General features: G+C 38.6%; 1 protein-coding gene across 1 annotated transcript in view; it reads right to left on the reverse strand.

Moving 5' to 3' along the window:
* The window catches only part of ARL8B (ADP ribosylation factor like GTPase 8B), a 48,992-nt gene extending 24,004 nt beyond the window's left edge, over positions 1-24,988 (reverse strand). Inside the window, exon 1 of the mRNA XM_027042525.2 lies at positions 24,654-24,988. Within this exon, the coding sequence (XP_026898326.1) occupies positions 24,654-24,776 (123 nt within the window). The 5' untranslated portion in view covers positions 24,777-24,988. The remainder of the gene's footprint in view (positions 1-24,653) is intronic.
* Positions 24,989-25,336: the final 348 nt, after the last annotated feature.

A 25,336-nucleotide genomic window follows, 5' to 3' on the forward strand; every position in this document is an offset into this window, starting at 1 on the left:
GTAGGTTTTACGTAGTAGGATACATAGAACACCCAAAGAGGAGAAAAATGGATTTTAAAATAGCTCTTTTTGGGTGGTAACATTAAAACTCAGCAAAAGACATTATGTTTTCTTTGACATTAGGCTATGAAAACTAAATTTAACAGATGAAAATTCTCCAAATAAGAACTTTTTAAAAGCATAATGGCATAGGGAACTCTGTTACTACTAATTAAATGCCTGACTGTCATTCCAATTCAACTCATTTTAAACAACTAATTAATCCTTACTGCCTGCTAATACCAGTAGAGCTACTCTGCAGCAATCCCCTTTATAAAGATAAGTCTTGAGGATTAAAATGTTCTCAAACCCACAATTTCAATTAGGAGCCTGAAAACTCTCATCTCTGCTAACCTCCATTCTTGAAGAAAATTCATTTCAAAAGGTCTGTAATGACTATTTCCTACATTCACTACACCTTTCATTAAAAGTACTTTAATAAAGGTTTTATAAATCTATATCCAAAGAACTACTGAAGAAAAACTCAACTTGCTTGTCTGTAAAACGATTTGCTAATGAACATCCCTAGTCAAACCCTCAAAGACCATATACCACGGTTTATTTTCACTCAGATACTCAGAAATTATCACGACACAGTAATAATGTGAAAATGGACCCCAAAAGAAATCAGTGCTGGAGACCTTTAGCAAATATAGTTTCTGCTAACTTGTCAAGTCACTAATATGTCTGGATTTATTTCCCACAAACATCAAGGGTCCACCATAAATCTTTAATAACACCTGTGTCTTTATATAAAAAGACTACTAATCTTCACATGGGCTAAAGCAGGTTCTAAAGTCAAAAGCATGAGTAGGGAAAATTAGCATACAGTCACGTTTTCAGGCCTTGATATATTCTACTTGTTGGTCTCTAGACATTTCAACTTTTTTTTATTTTTACTTTTCTAACTTAAATACTTTTCATAAAGAAAGTGATTTTCTATATTTAAAAGTTTCTTTCCCTCTTTCTGGGAAAAAAATGGGTATTTAAGAAATAGAATGAGAAGAAGACCTCTATTTTCTGCTGCATGTGCCCTTCTGTGTGTCCATGTATAGCTGTTCAAAAAGAAATTACAAAAAGTTTCCTTCAAATCTCAAAATAGGCTTCTATTACTAAATCAAAAGGAGGATTCCTAGAACCACCCAAATGCTATAAATCAGTAAGTTATATATGTAACAGAAGTCCTCTAGTCATAAGGAAAACTGCTTTATGGAAAGGGTGCATCATACATAACAAAGTTTTAACCTGCAAATAAACTGTATAGTAAATTTCATACTTTTTAAAACAAGTAACAAGCCTCGTCTTCATCAAAATCTATTAAAGTAAGCCAGAATCAGGAGAAAAATAAAAATTTTAATGTAATTAATAAAGCCCATCTTAGGAAAGTTAAATAGCTGACAATCATTTCAGTACAGTTTAAAGAATCCCAGTGGGTGTGGAGTTACTAGAAGAGATCCTGTTCATTTTCTCAGGTAATTTACAACACAGTGAAATAGAGGTAGTATTAGTCTGGTGGTTATGATGGAGACTCTGGAGACAGTTATACTGACTGGGTTATCACTCTGGTCTTACCACTTGCCTAGTTATAAGTCCTCCCTGCATGTTCCTTAACTTTGCAATGCCTCACTTTCCCCAAATGTAAAGTGGAGGTAACAGTCTCTATCTCATAGAATTGTCTAAAAATCAAATCAATTTTAAAAAATTAAATTAATTAAAACACATACAGCATTTACAACAATGCCTGCCTCAGAAACAGCTATGGAAAAGGTTTTAACATTTGGTAGCATCATCATTACAGAGTCCATTAAATGCAATGTTAAAAAGTAATGCACAGGGTTCTGGTTAAGATTAAGTAAGGGGGCACCTGGGTGGCTCAGTCGGTTGAGTGTCTGACTCTTGATTTTGGCTCAAGTCATGGTCCAAAAGTTGTAGGATCAAGCCCTGCATCCAGCTCCACACTGAGTGTGGAGCTTGCTTGGAATTCTCTCCCCACCCCCCCTTCTCTCTAGCTCTCTCTCCCCCTCCTTTCCTCCGCCCCTCTCCTCCACCTGCACACTTTCTCTCCAAAAAAGAAAAAAAAAAAAGGATTAGATAAGTACACTCCACCCTATCCCTTCCACTGAAGGTAACTAAAATCCCTGGACAGAATGTATGCAGCACCTGAGGGCTGCTCAGGGTGTAAGTGGCAGCAGACAGATTAGAAAAGGAAATCAGAACTTAAAAAGCACAAATAATCTGGTGCTATTTCCTAGTCGTTTTCTTTCCTCCCATCTCCTATCCTGTAATCAAAGGTAGCCCAAATGCTAACAAACATATACCAAGCATGAACAGAAAAGGTTCCAAGAGAAGCACCTTCTCTTTTGAGTCTGAGGTAGGGGAGTGTGTGTGTGTGTGTGTGTGTGTGTGTGTGTGTGTGTGTGTGTGTTTCGGGGGCGGGGAGGGGGGGCAGCCAAGAGGAAGAAAGGACAGAGAGTGGGAAAAGTCTCCTGGGTTTTTTCCTCTCTCTCATGCCATAGCCTCCAGACAAAACCAAGTCTGCCAGGCAGGCATTCCTTAGAAAGAAAAGGATCCTCTTTAACCATAAGAACCCTGTTCCAAAAGTGCTTGGTAGTGTGGAGAAAATACAGACAGGAAACCCTGTTGATTATTATTATTATTTCTTTTTGTCTATTCTCTTGGCCCCCGAGATAGATTCAGTTGAGGGAAGGACATAGCAAAGGAGGGATAATGAAGCCCAGCTTTCCAGACAGAGGATCAGGAAAGTGGGGCCAGGGCTGTGACCCATAGTATTGGTGAAATTTGCAAAGGAAAGTTCTAGAGAAACAGACCCCATAAAGTTATACATGAACTCCTGGGCTCATCCCTAAACTGTAACATGTGGATCTGACCCTAAACAACATATCAAAGGTCTTGAAAACTAAACTAGGAGGTAGAACCACTAGCCAGGTTTCTGAATAACAGCTTGCACAGTATATAGCCAAACAGTACTACTGAGGCTTTGAAAACTGGACTGACTTTAGAACCACAGCCCACAGAAGAAGGCTGGTTGGATCTTGTGGCCTGAACCTAACTGGGTCAAATGCACACTAAAACAAAACCACAAATCATTCCCTATAGGATGTAAACAAAACCAGAGACTCATAATATTCAAAGTGTCCAGAATAACTGAACATCTGAAGAATCAAGAAAACTCAACTAACAAGGGAAAAAGTCACTGAACAGATGCCAGTATCAAGATGACCCCAATGTTGTAAATATCAGAGACTAGCTATCATAACCATGTTCCAAGAAGGATTAAATGAATGTAACATAAAATTTCAGCAGGCAAATAAGTTGTAAAATAGAACCAAATGAAAATCTTAGATTGAAAAATACAATAACCAAAAAAACAAAAAAAAAACAAAAAAAAAACTAACTGGATGGCCTCAATAGAAGAATGGAGATGACAGAAGAAAAATTCTATGACCTTGAAGATAAAGCAACAGAAATTATCCAACCAGAAAAAAAAAAAAAAAAAAAAGAGAAAAAGATAGGAAAAAGAAAGAGCCAAGCCTCAAGGATCTGTAGGGCAAGGTCTAACATTCATGTCACTGAAATCCCAGAATAACAGAAAGAGAATGAAACCACAAAAGACCCCAAATAGTCACAGCAATCTTGCGAAAGAAGAAGGCCTCACACTTCTGAATTTCAAATTCTATTACAAAACTATAGTAGTCAATCAGTATGGTATTGGCATAAAAAAAAAAAAAAAGACTCATTGATCAATGAAACAGAGTAGTGAGCCCAGAAATAAACCCATGAATATGTGGCCAATTAATCTGTGACAAAGGAGCCTAGAATTTACAATGGGGAAAGGACAGTGTCTTCAATTAATGGTGTTGGGAAAACTGCCACTATCTTACACCATACACAAAACTTAACTCAAAATAAAGGCTTGAACATAAGACCCAAAACCATAAAGTTCCTAGAAGAAAACAGGTGCTAAGCTCCTTGACAAAGGTCTTCAGAATGATTTTTTGAATCCTGACACCAAAGCAAAAATAAATAATTCAGAGTATATCAAACTAAAAAGCTTCTGCATCAAAATGAAAAGACAACTTACTAAATGGAAGAAAATATTTACAAATCATATATCTAATGAAGGGCTGACATCCAAAATATAAAGAACTTCTACAACTCAATAACAAACAATCTGGTTTTAAAAAAATGCCAAAAGAGGGACACCTGAGTGGCTGAGTCAGTTAGGCAACTGACTTCAGCTGAGGTCATGATCTCATGGTCTGTGAGTTCGAGCCTATGTCAGGCTCTGTGCTGACAGCTCAGAGCCTGGAGCCTGCTTCGGATTCTGTGTCTCCTCTCTCTCTTCTCCTCCCCACCTTGTGTTCTATCAAAAATAAATAAACATTAAAAAAAATTTTTTTAAATAAAAAAATGCCAAAAGACCTGAAAAGATATTTTCCAAAGAAAACATACAGACAGCCATCAAGCACATGAAAAGGAGCTCAACATCACTAATCATCAGGGAAATGTGAATCAAAAACAGGTGCAAATCAAAAAGCAACAGAAATAGTAACATCTGGGTAAATATCAACAAATGTTGTCTTCCTCTTGAATACTTAAAATTGTTGATGGTTGAAAACAAAAATTACAAGCTTCTCTGGTAATGTTTTCAATGTGTGTAGATATAATATGATAACCATACCATAGAGGAAAGATAAAGGGACCTATATGGTAGAAGGTTTCTAAGTAAACTAGGTAAAGTATACATACTGTAATCCCTAAAACAAGCATTAATGAAGCCATACAAAGAGAATAGTCAAAACCGCAATAAATTAGTGAAAAATAGTCCACCTGAAAAGAAAGCAGTAAAGAAGAAACAAAGGAAAAAAGCAGAGAAACAGAAAACAAATAATTAAATGACAGATGTAAATGTAAATTAAAAACCAAAACAGCTCCATCTTAAACTCATCAAGTTGGGTACATTAAATATGTATAGCTTTGTGCATGTCAATCATTCCTCAATAAAGTGGTTAAAAAAAAAAAAGTTAAAGGACGGAAAGAGTAACACCAGGCAGCCACTAACCAAAAGAAAGTTGGAGTAGCTATACTAATATCAAAGTAGACTTGAACACAAAGAATTTATTTAAAATCTATTTCCTCGTGCGCCTGGGTGGCTCAGTCAGCTAAATGTCCAACTCTTGATTTTAGCTCAGGTCATGATCTCACAGTTGTGAGATCAAGCTCCACATCAGGCTTGGTGCTGACAGCATGGAGCCTGCATGGGATTCTCCCCACCACCACCTCCTCTCCTCCACTTGTACACTCTCTCTCTCTCTCTAAAAATGAAAGAAATAATAAAATTAAAACTGATGGAAATGAAAGGAGAAATAAACCCACAATTATAGAGACTTCAGCATTCCTCTCATGTTGACAGAACAAAGAGCAAGAAAACCAGCAAAGATATAAAATTTAACATCAGTAGCAATCAAGTGAATCTAACTGACATTTATAGAAATTTATAGAACACTCCACTCAAAAAAGCAGAATACACATTTTCTTCAAATGAACATGGAATATTCATTCAAGACAAACCATATCCAGACCATAAAACAAAGCTTAAGAAATTTAAAAAGATTCAAGTCAAACAAAGTATGTTCTCTGACTATAATGGAATTAAACTAGAAATAATTAATACAATATCTGGGAATAACCAAATATTTTATTATATGTAACCTATGGGTTAGAAAAGGAAGTCTTAAGGAAGATTAGGAAATATTTTAAACTAAATGAAAAACATCAAAATTTGTGAGACATAGCTAAAGTACTGCTTAGAAGGAAACTTAGACACTCAAATGTTTGTATTAGAAAATTCTCAAATTAACAACTTAAGAAATTAAAAAAAGAATAAATATGTGCAACATTATTATTATAATTAACACTGCTGGGTGCCTTGGTGGCTTAGTTAAGCATCCAACTTTGGCTCAGGTCACGATTTCAGGGTTCATGAGTTCAAGCCCTGTATCAGGCTATCGGCTGTCAGTGCGTAGCCCACTTCAGATCCTCTCTCTCTCTGCCCCTCACGCACTCATTCTCTTTCACTCTCTCTCAAAATTAAATAAACATTAAAAATAAAATTATTGGGGTGCCTGGGTGGTTCAGTGGGTTGGGCATCCAACTTCAGCTTGGGTCACGATCTCACAGTTCGTGAGTTCAAGCCCCGTTTCGGGTTCTGTGCTGACAGCTCAGAGCCTCAAGCCTGCTTCCGATTCTGTGTCTCCCTCTCCCTTTGCCCCTCCCCTGCTCACACTCTGTCTCTGTCTCTCTCATAAATAAATAAATAAATAAATAAATAAATAAATAAATAAGTAAGTAAGTAAGTAAGTAACTAAATATTATTTTAAAAAACACTACTGTATGCTGTATTTGAAAGCTGTTAAGAAAATAAATCTTAAGGGGTACCTGGGTGACTCAGTCCGTTGAGCATTGACTTGGGCTCAGATTATCATCTCACAGTTCCTGAGTTCAAGCCCCACATCAGGGCTCACTGCTGTCAGCATAGAGCCCCTTTTTCAGATCCTTGGTCACGCTCTCTTTGCCCTTCCCCCACTTGCACCCACTCTCAAAAATAAACATTTAAAAAAAAAAAGGTAAAGAAAAAAGAAATCTTAAGAGTTCTCATTACAGGGGCCCCTAGGTGGCTGGGTCCGTTAAGCATCCAACTTCAGCTCAGATCAGTATCTGACAGTTCCTGAGTTCAAGCCCTGCATTGGGCTCTCTGCTGTTAGCAGAGAGCCTTCTTGGGATCTTCTGTCCCCCTTCTCTTTGTTCCTCCCCCACTCACTCTCACTCTCTCAAAAATAAACAAACATTAGGGGTGCCTGCCTGGGTGCCTCAGTAGGTTAAGCGTCTGACTCTTGCTTTTGCCTCAGGTCACGAGTTCGAGCCCCGCATTGGACTCTGCGCTGACAATGTGGAGCCTGCTTGGGATTCTCTGTCTCCCTCTCTGTATCCCTCTCCTGTTCATTCTGTATCTCTCTCTGAAAATAAAAAAATGAACATTAAAAACAAACAAAAATAAGCAAACATTAAAAAAAAGTGCTCTCGTTACACAGAAAAAAAATTTTTTTTGGTATCTATAGACAATGGACGTTAACTAAATTTACTGTGATAATCATTTCACAATATATAAGTCAAGTCATTATGGTCATGTAGCTTAAACAACATAGTGCTGTATTTCAATTATATCTCGATACAACTGGAGAAAAAAAGAACAAAATAAATTTGAAACAGACAGAAGCAAACAGTAAGAATAGTAATCAATAATAATGAACAGAAAATCGATAGAAGGAAATCAATGGAACCAAGAGCCGATTCTCTAAGAAAATAAATAAAACTGACGAACTGACAGAAGAAAACAAGAGAAACAAAAACTAGCAATATTAATAATGAAGGAAGGGATATCACTAAACTCTACAAATACTAAAGGGGTAATAAGAAATACTATAAACCCTATGCATATAAATTCAACAACCCCATTGAAAGAGACCAATTTATTTAAAAATTTTTTATTTTTTTAATATTTATTTATTTTTGAGAGAGACACAGAGAGTGAGCAGGGGAGGAGCAGAGAGAGAGGGAGACACAGAATCGGAAGCAGGCTCCAGGCTCTAAGCTGTCAGCACAGAGCCCAACACAGGGTTTGAACTCACGAGCCCTGAGATCATGACCTAAGCCAAAGTTGGATGCTTAATCAACTGAGCCACCCAGGCACCCCGAATTGGACCAATTTCTTGAAAGCCACAATCTACTAAAACTGACCCAGGAAGAAAAAAATTGAATAGTTCTCTGTCAATTAAAAAAATGTAATAAGTGACTTCAGGTCTTTTTTTTTTTTTTTAATGTAAACTCTCTCCCCAACATGAGGCTCAAACTCACAACCCCAAGAACAAGAGGTCATGCTCCACCAACTAAGCTAGCCAGGCATTCAGATTTTAAGTCTTTTTTAAAAAAATCTTCAGGCCTGGATGGTTTCACTGGTGAATTCCACCAAACATTTAAATAAAAAACATTTAAATAAAAAACACCACCAATTCTACATAATCTCTTCCCAAAAAATAGAAGAGGCAGGAACATTTCCCAGCTTATCTTAGGAGTCTAGCATTACCCTGATGCCAAAAGGTAATTTACAATATTCAAAAAGGTGGCTACATGTCCTAAACAACTAGAATGATATAAAACAGCTAGAAAATTCACACCAATCTACAGCAAAGTTCTATGAATTACTAGATTTGCTTGTGATTTGGGGACAAGAGCCCTTGAGGAAGGGAGATCTATCATCTGTTGAATGATCTAGGTTGTCAATTTTGTTCAGCCAAACGCTGGTGTGTGGAAAGGTAGGGGAGCAACCCCCACCTCCATCAAGAGGTTACTGGTAAACCCACCCATGTTTTCTGGTAACCCAGGAACCATCTATTCTAACCTAAAAATTTCAGAATACAACAAACACCTACAGCTGCATCCCTCATGTTGTCTTTTCTTATTGTACCCTTGGATTAGTTTGAAGAAGTCTGGAAACCTTCTCCAACACTCACTATATAGAGAATTAAGGACAAGATTACAAGATTAGTCTGTGTTGGAATTTAGCCATGAGGTTTAGTTCCTGATGAACCAACCAGAGCATGATTGTTAAAACTGCTGTGCACAGTCCCCAAAGTGAAGAAAATCACCTAATCGCATCTTGTATGGGAAGAGGCCATGACCACTGCCACCTGTTAAAGAACAGAACTAGGAAGGCCACAGGGAGCCCTGCAAGCTTTACATCACCTATCACCCTAATTTCTTTGAGACAAGACATCCTGTAGGAATTGAACTGACTCATTCAGAATTCCCAGGTCCAACATCATCCATAACCACTTCTGCTTCCCGTTCAGCTCCATTTCTTTAAAAGAAGTTATACAGGGGTTTTTCTGGGCTATCAAGAAATCTAACTGGGGATGAACATTTTATATCATTTTGAGTCTACCTCATTCTACTTCCGAGACAATAAACATCACTGCTCACTGAAACTGTAACATCCATTAGTGGCTATTTAGATCTGCAATTAAACAAATGTCAGAAACATTACTGAGAAGTTATCCAGAAACTGTCCCCTAGTTTAGAATTTAACCCATGACTCCTACTGCTACTCAGAACCTTTAAGTGTTAGAATGAAAAAGCCTCTAAATGTAACCAAGGATTACAGCATATCACGCCAGGTGACAGCATATGCATGTCCTCTTATCAGATCTCTTTTCTAACTGGACGATAAATAAAGCTATTAAAACCCTGCTCCACAGGTATATCATAAAACAGATAAGCAATACTCTCTTTCTTATCTTTTAAAGAGTAGCCCAGGCAGCCTTGACAGCAGTAGTGGAAGCAGAAAATGTTTATAAATACAATTCTGATGTCAGACTCTGGAGGAAGCAAACTTTGGCACCTATCATTAGGATACATTAAAACCTGGATTTTAATTTTAGTCGTTTATCTCCAACTTGTAACATTTTCCTGCTTTGTGGATTTGCATCCTTATCTCCTCCACTAATAACATCACGTGGATTGCTTTGTTTTTACCCCCAAAACAAAGTAAAGCACTTAGAAACACTGCTTATTTTTTAAAATATTAAAGGTACTAAATCTCTAAAAACATTTTTAAACTAGAATACATCAGGTCTTGCAGCTGTTTATTCATGTATCAGTAAAGACATCTCTGCTTCTACATTTATTAGTTTGGCAGTACAGTGGTATGGCTGCAGAAAATGCCATGGCCTGAATACATTTATTTCCCTTTCAATGGCTATTTTTCACCCTCTGGCTCTCTCTGGGTGTCCCTGAAGAAACACCAAACATGCCAAAGCTACTCCATTAGCCTACTCAGTGTTATCAGCATCACTTCATACTGAAACTCAGCTCTTAAATGATGGGCAGTCATGAAATACTGAGTCATTGTACAGTGCTCAAGTTCCAAATTGCTGTGTCTTCTAAATGCTAACATCATTATTTATTCAGTAGCTGTCTACAACCCCACTTACTACCATCCAGGTAGGGACCCTGGCAGGGAAATAAAAATGCACAAGGGGTTGGAGTGTCAAGAATGTTTTCCAGTTATATGTGACTCCTGCATCAAGAATACACCACTGTTAGTAGCTAGGACACATTCCACTGACTTACACTATTAATAACAATAGTAATAATGTTAACAGCAACATGACACCATTCACTTTACTGGCCTCATTTTACAGAAAAGGAAGCCTGAGAGCAAGGTCACAAAGTCACACACACAGCAGGAAAACTGGGATCTGAACCCAAGTCTGAGTTTCAAAACCTTTATTCTACTTTCTACTTGAGTAAAATGCTTCACACATTTGAGAGTTATCTGTTGATAAATAAGCAAAGATTTTTATTTGTACAGAAGCTTGTAGTCCACGTTAGGCTGCCCAAACACAGGAACAACAAAAAAAACCTCAATGGTCAATTGAGAGATTATAAATAGATACTATACTAAGCATACGTAGTAAAATACAAATTTAGTATTCCACCAAGCCGAAACTAGTCACTACTACCAAGTTTACCAACAGGAAGACAAAACAAATAGACCAGTAAATTTTTCAGTTAAGTTGCCCCAAGCACCCTAGCACATCTGTAATGGATTATGGCAAAGGACAGTCTGATTTTAATTTCTCTCACAATGACAGAACCTTCATCAAGAATCAGAAATTGGTCCCTAGTGGCCAGCAGACCTCCATCCTGGAACTCAAAATCCTTTCATCCTCCTCCAAAACTGAATCCCTATTCAGTGCTTACTTGAGGGGTGAGGGAGGATCCATTTCATCTGCCATCTAACTGGAGCACATGCTCCTGCCCTTCCCCCCCAAATATCACATCAACCACAGTGATAATTATCAACTATGGAGCATTTATGCCAGGTACTATGCTGATTTATCTTACCTCACACCATGAGCCCATAGGACAACTACTCTCATTCCCAAATCACCAATGAAGAAACAAACTTTGAGGGGGGCAGAGAGCTCTAACAGATATAGAATTCAAATGTAGGCTTGTCTGACTCAACATACTTAAACAATACCCTACAGTGCTTGACTCTAGTAAGTCAATAATTATGGAGCACCTCCTGAGTCAAGCACAGAGATACGTTTAGGGGATATAAACAAGAAGTCTGCAGTCTGTAAGTAGAAACAGATAAAAAGATATAAAATTGGCACAAATAAACACAATTTTTAACAAAGCGCTATGAAAAGAGAGCAAGGGCAATTAACTTTGCCTGGGAAAAGAGTTAAGGCAAGGCTCCACAGATATGGGACCTAAACTATGTGTAAGACAGTGCTGTCTAAGGGAAAAGGAGGACCAGGAGATAATGTATTGCAGACAAAGGAAAATGGCTTGGTATCTTGGGTGTCTCATTCTCCATCATTAACACGGTCTAACATGTATTTCAAAGCCTGCTTCCTCTTTCTGCTCACAACCATCTTGCTAATTTTCACTGGCAAATTTAAGGCCCAGTCCAAAGTCTGCCACGCATGCGTGCGTAAGCGCACACACATGCACACACACGCACACACACACACACACACACTCAAACCACTAAAATTTACAAGTGTTCCTAGGAAGTATAATACAGAAAAGTATTACAACAACCAGTAAAATAGACTTAAAGTATTTGGCAATGAATTGCCAAAGAAAGCTAAAAATGCCTAAGGAACACCACAAGAGGTGATATCAAATTTCTCAAGTAGTCTGAGTCACAGGACTTGGAAAAGTTGTACTATGTCAAGTGGCAAACCAAGGTCCTAAAGGATTTGTCTGTAAACAGGATTCATCATAGCTCACCTTTTTTATGGAACAGAACATCCAGGCTGAGTTAGAGTTGCATTCCAGATCTATCTCAAAACTGTGTCACTTGAGCTCTTTTTACCTTTTATAAGCCAGTGAGTATCTATTTAACAAGGAGACCAAAAGAATGATACAATGCTTCGTATGTGAGTGCACTTCATAAAACAATCAACTGTTTCACTAAATAAATAAATAAATAAATAAATAAATAAATAAATAAAAAGGTTTTCACTGAATACCCCTTCTGCATTGTAGAAAAGGACAGTTAAGAAACAGTAGGATGTCTAGGAATATTCTTTGCATTAACTACCCTTAAGAATGACATGGCAGAGATGGTACAGCCAGTTCCTTTTTGTTATATGATAATGTCCACATGTTCTAAGATGAACAGGTGTCTTTGAGCACTGTTAAGTCCACAAAAGACTGTACTAAATAAATCTCTTAGCAGATATCAGACAGCCTAACTGGGATAGGAGGACTGAGGATCACACTGTGTCTTTTCAATCACACAGTAAAATAATCAGTAATGTGACCCAAGAAGAAAGAAAAATGATATCCTGAGTCTAAGACTACTACATGTTGACCCAGCACCTAAAAAAAATCACAACTGAAATCCCAAGACATCAGATATCCTTTATGTTTAAAGCACAAGATATTATACATACCAGCTTTTCTCTTCAGTAGAAAGACAGCATACAAAATTAAATCAGACACTTTCCAGGGATAGAACATTCCTCTTTAAATTAAATCAGGAAGACTTCCAAGCCTACAAGAGCCTCAGCCACTCTGAATATACAACCTTCATTCAGCTGCCTCAAGGGCCTATGGATTAGGACGTCTTCTGGGCAGCCTGCAAACTGGGCACAGACTAATGTACATAGCCCCATAAACAAATCAAGATAGCTCAACTGAAATTCTGGAAGAGTGGAGAACATTTTGTTTACTCCTTGCTTATAAAACATTTGCAAAATAAGTTATCAGAATAGGATAATTGACACAAATCAGAAGGAAGAAAATATTCTACAACGTTCTTTAGAAGAGAAACCAGGATTGAATTCTCAACTACTTCTTAAGTCCCTTACTACTAAGATAAAGATATGAAATGACATTTTAATTCTCAGTTTTAGTCCCACTATATCTAAAAATAATAGAATGAATGCCCTTCCCAAATACAAATCCCCTTTATATCATTAATCATATAATACATTTTATACTCAATTCATCCTTATCTCTTCTAAACTCATTCTCATTCTCTACCCCATTTCCACTACTTGATCCCACAGCCATATTCCCCAACATTCACTCAACTCCTTACAAATCCCCCTTTGTCTTGCATATCTGATTCGACCACTAAATTGTACCTATTCTACTTCCCTAATAAAGCTCATCTTTTCCTTACTCCTTAACTCCCCCCACCACCACCCCATTACCTCTCAATCAGACCTTTGTAATGATCTTGTGACCAACTTCCTTTTCACTGGTCTACTAAATTAATCCGTTGGAAAACAGTCTTACTTCATTCCCCCAAACAAAAATCTTCAATGGCTCCCCAGGCATACAGATCTATTTTTCCAGTCTCTTGTTTTCTCCTTCATGCAAGTCACACTTAATTCAACAAAATTTCTTGCCTTCAGTTGTGTCTTTGCTACTTCCACAGTTCCTTCTTGAACATCTTTTCTTCCCTCCATAATACTGGAAGATGCACAAGTAAAGGAATGTCTGTTTTGTTCCTCGTTATATCTATGCTACCTACAACACTGCTTCTTCAAATACTCATTGATAAATTAAAACCACTCTACTCTCAAAGCTCCCCTCAGTGGCCATTCCCACCACGGTCCCACTAAATCGACTTTCTAAAACACCCCCGAAGTCTTAGTGAGGTCAGGGTAAAGAGATTCCCAAAGCATTTTGTGCCAGTCTTAAGGCACTTAACATTTCTGTTCTATACATGGCTACTATGAGGCACATACTCCAGCAAAACAACCTTATCTGATACACTTATGAATCATCTATCATAATGCCTTGCACACAATTTAAGAATACATAAAATAGTTTGTTTTATATACATTCACTCAATATTTAGAAAACCTATTATATGCAGGCATAGTGCTTTGTACTTAATACAGTACTGAAAAAAGGACAAAGCTCTATCCCTATGTAATTTACATCCATAAAAGAACTTACATTCATAAAAGAGACAAAGACAATAAACAAGATAATTTCTTTTTAAAAAAAAATTTTTTTTAACGTTTACTCATTTTTGAGACAGAGAGAGACAGAGCATGAATGGGGGAAGGTCAGAGAAAGAGGGAGACACAGAATCTGAAACAGGCTCCAGGCTCTGAGCTGTCAGCACAGAGCCCGATGCGGGGCTCGAACTCACGGACCGCGAGATCATGACCTGAGCCAAAGTCAGATGCCCAGCCGACTGAGCCACCCAGGCGCCCCCAAGATAACTTCTTAAGGTGGTAAGTGTGGTGAAAATTATGATGGAGGTGATATGATCAATCCTAACTTGGGAAATTACATGCTACAGACAGGGTGAGAGGAGCATGGAAAGGTTAAAACTGGTCAAACTGGCCCATCTTCAGGCACTCCAAAGAAAATTGCAAAAACAAAGTCTTAGGCACAAATATTTCATCACTGAACAGTGGAAAATAATGCCTGCAACCAAACTATAAATATATAGATAAATTAAAGCCTCTAGCATCCATTTCATTCAATATTTTTTAGAAAAGGATAGATGCTGGTGCCCTGGATTGAGGCAAAAGGGGATCAAAAGTTCCATCTTGAGCTGATTAAACTTGAGTTGCCTATTAGCCATCAAAGTAGATAAATCAAATAGACTACATGAGATGACTAAGTATGTACAATATGATCCTGTCACTGTTATCAAGAAAGCATATACTGGGCACTGTGCTAAATGAAAGAAGTCAGAAAGAGAAAGACACTTCTATGTGGAATCTTTAAAAAAAAAAAAGAGGAGGGGGGGAGTACTCACAGAGAACAAATGGTGGTTGCCAGAGGCAGGGAGTAGGGGGATAATGAGAGGAAACAGGTGACAGGCAAAGGGGCCAAAAGGTACAATCTTCCAGTTATAAAATAAATAAGATGTAATGTACAGCACAGTAACTGTAGTTAATAATACTACACTGCATATCTGAAAGCTGCTAAAAAGTCTTAAAAATTCTCATCATAAGACAAAAAAAAAATTTTAACTATGCATGGTGATGGATGTTAACTAGACTTACTATGATGACCATTTTGCAATATATACAAATATGCAATCATTACATTATACACCTGAATGTAATATGTTATATGTTAATTATATCATAACAAAAAAGTATATTATGTGTGTGTGTGTGTGTGTGTGTGTGTGTGTGTATAAATAAAGGGACAGGGAGAAAATTGGAAGGATATACAGTTTAATAATGATTAGGTCCTAATGGTATTAAAGATGAATTTTTTATTTGTGTATCTATATTCTCTTTTTATAGTTTTTTAAACATTTATTTGAGAGAGAGAGTGTGCATGTGCACGAGCAGGGGAGGGGCAGAGAGAGAAGAAGAGAGAATCCTAAGCAGGTTCCAAAGCCCAACACAGGGCTCAAACCCACAAACCAGGAGATCATGATCTGAGCTAAGTCAGATGCTCAACCAACTGAGCCATCCAGGTGCACTGTATCTACCCTCTTTTTTTTAAACAATATGGATTATGTGTATTCTTTTTAAGAAACAAATGTTTTAAGTTTTTTAATTCAGCCACTGAAGAAAATAATACAATTAAATAAAAAAACTAAAACCTGGGAGTGAAACAGCTAGATTTTGGAGGAGAAAAAAAGTGAGTTTCTTCCATTTCCTGGTTTTTCCTCTGATAAGAACTATTTAAAAATAATGAAGTCAATATATTGCATTCAAACATTCTCTAGACAAAATGAGCTGTCAGGAAAAACTGGGTCTAGTGATCAGTGTCTAAACAGGACCTTAAGTCACCTTCAGAGAGGAAACTCTGCCAAAAGCTCTTTCTGGTACAGGCTGCATGCACCCTCAAGGGCCCACTTCTCATCTAGGAGAGGATGGCCTACCACACAGTCTACTGCCTGGTGGGGCTTGCAAATTTATGGCTGTCAACAGTGATTAAACCCATTCTAATCATAAATCTTCGTTCAAAAATCAAAGCAAACACATGTAAATGGATGCCAATAGTATGGTCTTAACCAAATTTACAATGACAATCCAAGCATACACTTGTACACGGCACCTCAATTCTAGAGGGCAGGTAGTACTGCCAAGGGCCACTCTTTTCTTCCTGTTGGGATCAGTCTACTTCTCCACCTTGTACCATAAAGCTGCATTCTTAATTCACATTCTTAACACTATGCTACAGTTTGCAAACTTAACTATGAAAATGGGAATATGGGTTCATAAAGACATTTTTCTTAATTTTTTATTGTGAATAAGTCTATTTGAAAATATATTTGAGCATCTAATAAGTGCCAGGCACTGTTTCAGGGAATTGGAACAGATCAGTGAACAAAAGCAACAGAAATCCCTGACCTCAAGGAGAGCAGAATACAATAACCTAGTGGTTAACATTTATGAAGCACTTTCATAGTATATGCTTTGTTTTGAACACTGTTCAAAATGTTTTATAAATATTAACTTATAACGACTCTATGAGGGAGAACTACTATTATTCCCATTTTACATTTAAGGAAACAGACATTGAGGAGTTAAATAACTTGCCAAAAATAACACAAGTCAAAGAATAAGGATTTGAACCTCAACAGTCTGGCTCTCAATTATTAACTTCTATGCCATTCTAACTCCTGCAGCCACTTAAACATATTCCAAATAAACTCATTCATACCACACTCAGATGCCAACAAATGTAGGCTCAAATATATTCTTCAGTAATACTACTTTGTTAAGTCTAAAGTAATTGTTATCAAGTAAACTGGTTAAAAAGACACTTTTAGGATTATTTTGTCAATCATAATCCAAGTTTGTTTTTTTTTTTAAATAACAAATGATTACTTTTCCAACCTAGTTTAGAAGGAAAGGCTTCAATTTTCAAGCAGAAATGTCACTACTCTGATACCTGAAACCTAAAACTATTTTGCCAGAATTATATTTTTTTAAAAATACAGCATTCTTAGAGATGATTTTAAAATGAACCCTAAAGCATATAATTAAATTAAATTAAATTAACCCTAAAGTTTAGATTTAATACAAAAAAAATTCCTTTTGGGATATGAAGAACGTTACTCTAGCGAATAAAACTAGACAAACTATGAAATCCGATCCAAATACAAGATCCAATGTCTAATTTAAGAAACAGTGTAACCTTTAAAAAAATAGCACAATAGAATATAAGCTTTGTGGTTTTGACTTTGAAGAAAGAAATTAACTCACATTATTTCATTAGAGACTCCAATTTTGGTTTGCTACATCTTAGAAAAACTAAATGTCTGAGTGAAATAAGTCAGTCAGAGAAGGACAGATATCCTATCCTATGTTTTCAGTCATAGGTGAATCTTGAGAAACTTAACAAGTCTGTGGGGGAAGGGACAGGAGGAAAAACAGAGAGGGAGGGAGGCAGGCAACCCACAAGAGACTCTTAAATACAGAGAACAAACTGAGGGTTGATGGGGGGGTGGGGGAGAGGGGAAAAGGGTGATGGGCACCGAGGTGGGCACTTGTTGGGATGAGCACTGGGTGTTGTATGTAAGCCAATTCGACAATAAATTATATTTAAAAAAAAAAGAAAAACTAAATGACTTAAATTGTCATTTAATTTTGCCCTACTGAGCAAGTAAGTTAGTATTTTTCTATGGTTTTTTTCATATATGAGGACAAAGGACATGAATCAACTTTTATAATCATAAATGATACCCAAGTTATTCATTCAAAACAAGTCATATACTAGGGGCACCTGGGGGGTTCAGTCAGTTAAGTCTCAGGCTCATGATTTCAGCTCAGGGCATGATCTCATGGCTTGTGAGATCCAGCCCCACATCAGGCTCTGCTGGGATCTGTGCTGATAGTGCAAAGCCTGCCTAGGATTCTCTCCCCCTCTCTCCACCCCTCCCCTGCTCCAAGGTGTTCTCTCTCTCTCCCCTCTCTTGCTCTCTCTTTCTCAAAATAAATAACCATTAAAACACACACACACACACACACACACACACACACACACACACAAATCATATGCTATAGCCCTCAAAAAGTGGTCTCCTTAGCAAACGCTCTTAGATTCTGATTTAGAAAAGAATATTTAGCATACAGACACCCTCCCGCCCACCAAGAAAAGGCAGCATCACACCATAATAGGCCAAGATTAGGTAAGGACTGCGTGGAAATATGCCAGATTCCTGGAATACAAACTCCTAATGCAATCCACCAGTAAGTTGAAAACAAATTAGATGCAGATAGCTAAAGGGGATGAGCTGTATTTATAAGACTTGCCTGCAAAGTTCAATAAAAAAGAAAATTGAAAAAGGAATTATGTTCTCTATAGTCTCAGTCTTAGCAGTTGCTGAAACATAAAGATACTTCTTTAAACATTAAACACAGAAACAGAGCAATTACCTAATAAAATAGTTTAAAAATACTGCTGGTTTACTTATCAACAAAACTAAATATGTTTTTCCCTAAAAATAACAAAGAACAAGTGCTTAGCTTAATTCCAACTTTATACATGAAATCTATTCATAAGACATTGTCAGTAGCACATACTTTCTGGACAGCAATTTGGCCATTTGGCATGAAATACGTTTCTATCTTCTGACCCCATGATGTAACTCTGGAACCCATCCTTAGGAAATGCAGATCAAATTGATATACAATAGCAAAACCCTGGAAACTACCCAAATGTCCAATAATAAGGAAATAATCAAATATATTATGGTATAGCCACATGAATGCCATAACATAAATTATAAAGGCACTAAAATGGTTTTACACACAGAAATATGCATACACCATAATTTTAAAAAAACAAACTAGGTATCATCTCAAAACTTTTTAAAAAAAAGTTTAAAGTTTTTTTTTTAAGTTGAAAGGCATTTCAATGCATACATTTAAAAAGGATAAAAAGGGAATACTTTTCTTTTAACTTTATTTATCTTGAGAGAGAGAGAAGGGGAGGGACAGAGAGAGAGGGAGAGAGAGAGAATCTTAGGCAGGCTCCACACTGTCAGCCCAAAGCCAGGGGCTTTGGGAATATTTTGAAACGCTGACAGTTAGTTAACCTTGGATGATGAAGATAACAAGTGGTTTCTTCTACTTTATACTCCTTTTTCAAATTTCTACTCATGACCCTGTATTATATTGAAAATCAGAAAAAAATTCTTAAAACAACATATAAGTAACTAGTTTTTATAGCTGTGATGCATTTTGTATCCATGTTCACTTACCACCCACTTTTATCTTTGAGAAAATTAAAAAGGGCTTCAAATTGTGAGATATATTCTAAGTCAGCAATTTAGAAATTCTTTCTTTGTTTTGGAATGTTTATTTATTTTGAGAGAGAGAAAGAGCGTGCACACAAGCTGAGGGAGGGGCAGAGACAGAATGAGAGGGAGAGAATCTCAAGCAGGCTCCGCACTGTCAGCATAGAGCCCGATTTGGGGCTGGATCTCACAAACCATGAGATCATAACCGGAGCCATGATCAAGAGTTGGACACTTAACCAATGTGCCACCCAGGCACCCCTGTCAATAATTTAAAATGCATTATTGCACCACCTTCTTCATGAGAACATGTGGCTTTTGAGATTCTAGGTCTGCATGGCAGAAATAATGGCAACAGGGGTGAAAGATAAAGAGCCTAGAAGAGAAGCTCCTTGGCAGGATGCCTCGGGTTCCACAATTCCTAATGTGAATTGGAAGACTACCTCGTTGGAAAGCTAGTTTCTACACTAAAATTTCAAACTTACTAACCTTTAGACTTCAGCTACATTGTATTTTCTTTAAAAACCGTTTTTGCCATTCTTGCCCTAAAGTAACTAAATAATAAACACTAATCAAACCCAGAATTATTTCTGGTTTTTTAATGTTTATTTTGATAGAGAGCCCGCATGTGGGGGGAGGGGTTGAAGAGAAAATCCCAAGCAAGCTCCCAGCTGTCAGCACAGAACCATGAGATGATAACCCAAGCCAAATCAAGAGTAGGATGCTTAACCAACTGAGCCCCTATTTCTGCTTTTTAAAGGAAACAGACATAGCTCAATAACCCAACAATGCCTGTTAGCCAGTTATTTAAATGTCCAAACAATATTCCACTATTCCTACTTTACACAGATGCTCATTACTTCCTCTAATTCATATCCTCAAATATAAATACACACACATATATACAAATAGTCCTCAAATGTCAATCAACATGCTTAAGATACTTGGATTTAAAATGTTATCCAGATTTGGGGCACCTGGGTGGGTAGGTGGCTGAGCGTCCAACCATGACCATCAGGTCCCGATCTTGCGGCTCGTGAGTTTGAGCCCCGGCATCAGGCTTGCTGCTGTCAGCATGGAGCCCACTTTTTTTTTTTAAATTTTTTTTTTAACGTTTATTTATTTTTGAGACAGAGAGGGACAGAGCATGAACAGGGGAGGGGCAGAGAGAGAGGGAGACACAGAATCTGAAACAGGCTCCAGGCTCTGAGCTGTCAGCACAGAGCCCGACGCGGGGCTTGAACTCACGGACCATGAGATCATGACCTGAGCCGAAGTCCGACGCTTAACCGACCAAGCCACCCAGGCGCCCCCATGGAGCCCACTTTGGATCCTCAGTCCCCTCTCTCTCTCTGTCCTCCCCTGCTTGTGCTCTCTCTCAAAAACAAATAAAATAAAATAAACCTTTAAAAAATAATAATAAATAAAGTGTTATCCACATTCATAAGAAGAGTGTATTTATGTACAAATACATGAAAAAAGATATTTAAAGGATTAAGATTTCCCAATCCACAGCTCTAGGATTCTAATCTCAGCTAGATCCTACAGAGGCAGATAAGAAAAGTAGAAAGTACACTGGCCCTACATTCTAATTTTATCTCTGCTAATTAGCTTTGTTGCCTTAGGAATTTCACTTATTTTTCTGGATCTTCTAGCTACATCTATAAAATGAGAATAAAATTAGACCACTTAATTAAAGTTTCTAGAAACTCTAAAAAAAATTATTCTACGTTCAAATTTCTACAATCTTTCAAAATATCTCCTTTTCCTAATTCTTGGAAGTTAATAAACTTTTCCTTGAATAACCTGGGGAGCACTAATACTTCATAAAAATGTAGACAAATTTTTATACTACTCATTTCAAAAATACACAGTGTCTATAAAATTTAGCCTATAACACCTTGGTAAATCCTGCTAAACATTTCTTAGTAATTATCTTATAACCCGTGTTAGAGTCTCTGTTAAAAATAAAGATTACTCAACATAAATTACACATATAGGACACATGATTTATTATGCAATAACTGCCAGAATACTTAGCAATGGGCAATATTTCATTCCCTAACACTAATGAGAAAATTAAATATTAGAGGGGTTTCTTTTTTTAATGTCCAAAACAAAGAATACAGTATGTACGTTAAGGGTCTCTGTATAAAAATACCAGATAAAATGGAGTATCACTGAAGTTTTAAAATCACAAGAATATAAATTTTAAGACTGAACCTCTCTGTAAATAAACTGCCTAATTTCAGAATGGACCAAACCCTACACAAACCTCTCTAGTAAGTTAAATGACATTTATGAAATTTTTCATAACTTTTAAGGCAGAAGATAGAGACACATTTTATGTTTACAAAAAGTTGATTTTTACCTGAAGAAAACTGCCTTCACCTAAAGCTTTTCATGCCTAAGTTACTTGTTGAATGTGAGTAAATAAATGGCCAACTTTCTAAAGTGACACACTCAACCCATGTGTACTTGTGAGTCTATAAATCAGACATTTTATGCAAAATACAAAGAACAGTGCAGTTAATTTTTTTAAAGACAAGGCTAAATTCACTATTCTGGAAACTTTGTTTTTATTGAAAAGTCTGCAACATCACCTTTATTTATTAACCTTTTCCTCACCCTCAATATAGTCCATGATAATCACAGGTTAGGTTAGAGTTGTTTTTTTTTTTTTTTTTTTTTAAGTGTGAAATTTATTAAGGTCTCTTTTTGTCAGCATCTTAAGGGTTACAACCACTTACAGTCCAGAATTTTTTCTAAACCAAACCTACCCATATAATTATAATTTAAAAAGAATAGGCTAGGGGCACCTGGGTCAGTCAGTAAAGAGTCCTACTTCAGCTCAGGTCATTATCTCACAGTGGTGTGTGAGTTTGAGCTCAGAGCCTGGAGCCTGGTTCGGATTCTCTCTGCCCCTCTCCCGCTTTTACTCTAGTGCTCTCTCAAAAATAAACAAACATTAAGAAAAAAGAAAAGTCTAATGTAAAAAAAAAAAAAATAGTGGCACCACTGGTTCACTTTAAGTTCAACAGCACTGCAGAAGCTCAGTTGTTAAAATAATCTAATACAATGTAAAAAAACAAAACAAAACAAAAACAGGGGGTCGGGGGGAGTACATGATGTGATCATTTGCCACAATCCATAAATCCGCTACTGGAGCCCAGGTTTGGATAAATTAGATTCAAAGAAGGAAATGACCACAGCTAATTCCCTTCTGAATGTTTTTCAAAACACTGTTTCTGCATTAAAGGAGTGTATCCGCTACAAATAACAACAGCTACCACCTACCTAGCCCCTTCTTTGGGCAGGCATAGTGCTGGTCACATCTGTCATTTCATTTACTCCCCAGAACAACTCTTTAAGAAGCACATTATTATCTCTACTTCAAAGATGAGAAAGCAAGGACTGAAAGAGGATACAAGGCTGCTAAGTGGCAGAGCCAGACTGCAAAGCTGGGGCTCCTTCTCTTCAAAGTTCTTGCTCATTATATTAAGCTACACTGTCTACAATAAAAATAAATAAATAAATAAATAAGCATGATGTTCATGCCTATGTCTTTAGAAGTTCTTCAGAGATTTACTAAACCTTTTCAGACTTCCAATGCATAACTCCTTCTCTGCAACAAATACAACTAAATGTAGTGATAGACCTACACCTACACTGTATATTAATTCAGTTTTGTCAAAAGGATAGGGTTTACAAGGAAACTTTCTTATCTCAAGGGATACCAGAAAATGTATAGCAAACTGAGGTCTTATCTTTTCCCCATCATACAAAAGCTCTACTTTGGATACTGAATCCAAAGTTGGTTTTTTTTTACTGTGTCATCACATACACATTCCACTCCACTATACCTGTTGAAAAGATAGTCATCTCAAGCCAAAAAATAAATAAATAAATAATTTAAAAAACCTTATCACAAAAGGAGCCAAACAAGTGGGTAAATTTTCTTTATACTTATACGCAACATTCTTCAAAGAAGTTTGGATCTCTGCTAATCTTTTTCAAGTCTTACTCCTGCTACTCTATTACTGGAGGACTAAGAGTCACACGTTACCTATTTTCTCCCACAAGGGAGCTGTGTTTCAATCGTTCCTGTAACCAAACCAGTTGGGCAACTAGTCTATTAAATAAGGATTTCAACCACCATCTAGAAGACGGAAGGACGGCTGCCATCTCTCTTTAGAATAGTTCTAAAGCTCATCCCTGACAAGTACAAGCACCTATCAACTAAGAGTGAGTCACATCGACTCCTGGCTTCTAAAGATTGAGGAGAATCTCTCTTATCCCTTCCCCAACTAACCACCCAGGCAAAATTTAATAATCATCCTTCCACACAATCACTGCTTAATCAACACCACACTAGGTTCCCAGGGCAATTTCCATCCCAGACACCCCATTTCCTGGATCTGGAAAAAGCTATGCTCCTGCCCAGTCACTTCCCTGCCCTCCCCTTCAAACAAGAAACACTCTCACAAAAGACCAACTACCCCTTTCCCAAGAAAGTTAAGTGACTACAGATCCATCTCTTCCGACCACTGGGAAAGCAGAGCCCCCGATCTGCTTGGCTAAGTAAAGGCTGCGGACTACTGTAGACCAGACTGGCTGGAAGTGTTTCTCCCCAGTCTCTCTCGCAACGAGCCCGGCAGCAATGAACTCGATCTCGCCCCCTCCAAGGGGACCGACTGAAAACCAGTAACTGAATCACAAGGAACCAGCTGCCCACAAAATCCGGGAAGGGGCCCACAACGCTCCCCTGCTTTCCTTGCGATGGGCTCTCCGTCCCGAGCGGATACTGGAGGGACACTCTCGAGTCTTACTCATGCGTTCTCACGGGACTGACAGCTCGCCAAATCCCCCCCTCCTGGGAAGGGACAGGCCGGAGTTAAGCCTTCAGGTGCCCCCCCCCCCACCAACACACACACCCAGAGCAAGCCCCAAGGAAATCCCAATCCTGAAAAATGTGATAAGGCCGATTTTACCCTTTCCAAGCCGCGGCCGCGTCGAGGACCCAGCCCTTTGTAGAACACGACTAAATGGAATTAACCCTTCGGCGGCCGGCTCAGCACTACGCCTCAGGCGCCAACACGCGCGAACTCCAAACCCCGGCCCCGGCCGAGGCGACAGGAACGCCTTGTTGCCTCCAGCCCTCGTCCCACTCGCCCCATCGCGCTGAGGGGAGCCCCGGCCACGGGCTTCGGGCCAGCACCGGGCCGGACTCGCGGGCTGCGGCGCCCGGGGCGGGCGAGCCGGCGGCACTCACCGCGATGACATTGACGAAGGTGGTCTTGCCCGAGTACTGCAGCCCCACCAGCGTCAGCTCCATCTCCTCCTTCCAGAAGAGCGAGCGGAACCAGTCCAGCAGGCGGGAGATGAGCGCCAGCATGATGGCGGCCGGGAGGGAGAACGGACGCGCGGGCGCGGACAGCAACAGCGACGGCCTGCACACGAGCGGGCCTCAGCCCGTACCCCTCAACGGCTCCTCGGGGCCGCGGCGCACCACTGGCGAACACGGGCAGGCGGCGGCGGCCGAAGCCAGGAAGCCGAACGGGTCATATGACTCGCCCTACCCTCCGCCCCCCCCACGCTCGTCCCCGCGCCACCGTCGGCGCCCACGGCAAGAGCGGCGTGGCCGGTCCGGCCACACGCGTCTGCTGCCTGCAGCGCCACCGGCTGGAGCCTCCCTGCAGCGCGGCTGACCCCGCTCCCTTTCGACCACACCTCCCTCGCCCAGTAATGTTGGTTGGTTCACACTCATCATTCATTCTACATTCGTTCTATGCAGAAAGTATTCAAGACTCTGTGGGCTTCAGCACGGGATAAAAATCCCTTCTGACATTTTTGGTAGCAAAAGTTGGGAAGCCACAAGTGTACATCAGGAGGGACCTCATTAAAGAAACTGTAGTGTGGCCCTAAAAGGGAATACTATGCAGCTATAAAAATGAA

This window comes from Acinonyx jubatus, chromosome A2, assembly GCF_027475565.1.
Source record: "Acinonyx jubatus isolate Ajub_Pintada_27869175 chromosome A2, VMU_Ajub_asm_v1.0, whole genome shotgun sequence".
In the NCBI taxonomy this organism is placed as follows: domain Eukaryota; kingdom Metazoa; phylum Chordata; class Mammalia; order Carnivora; family Felidae; genus Acinonyx; species Acinonyx jubatus.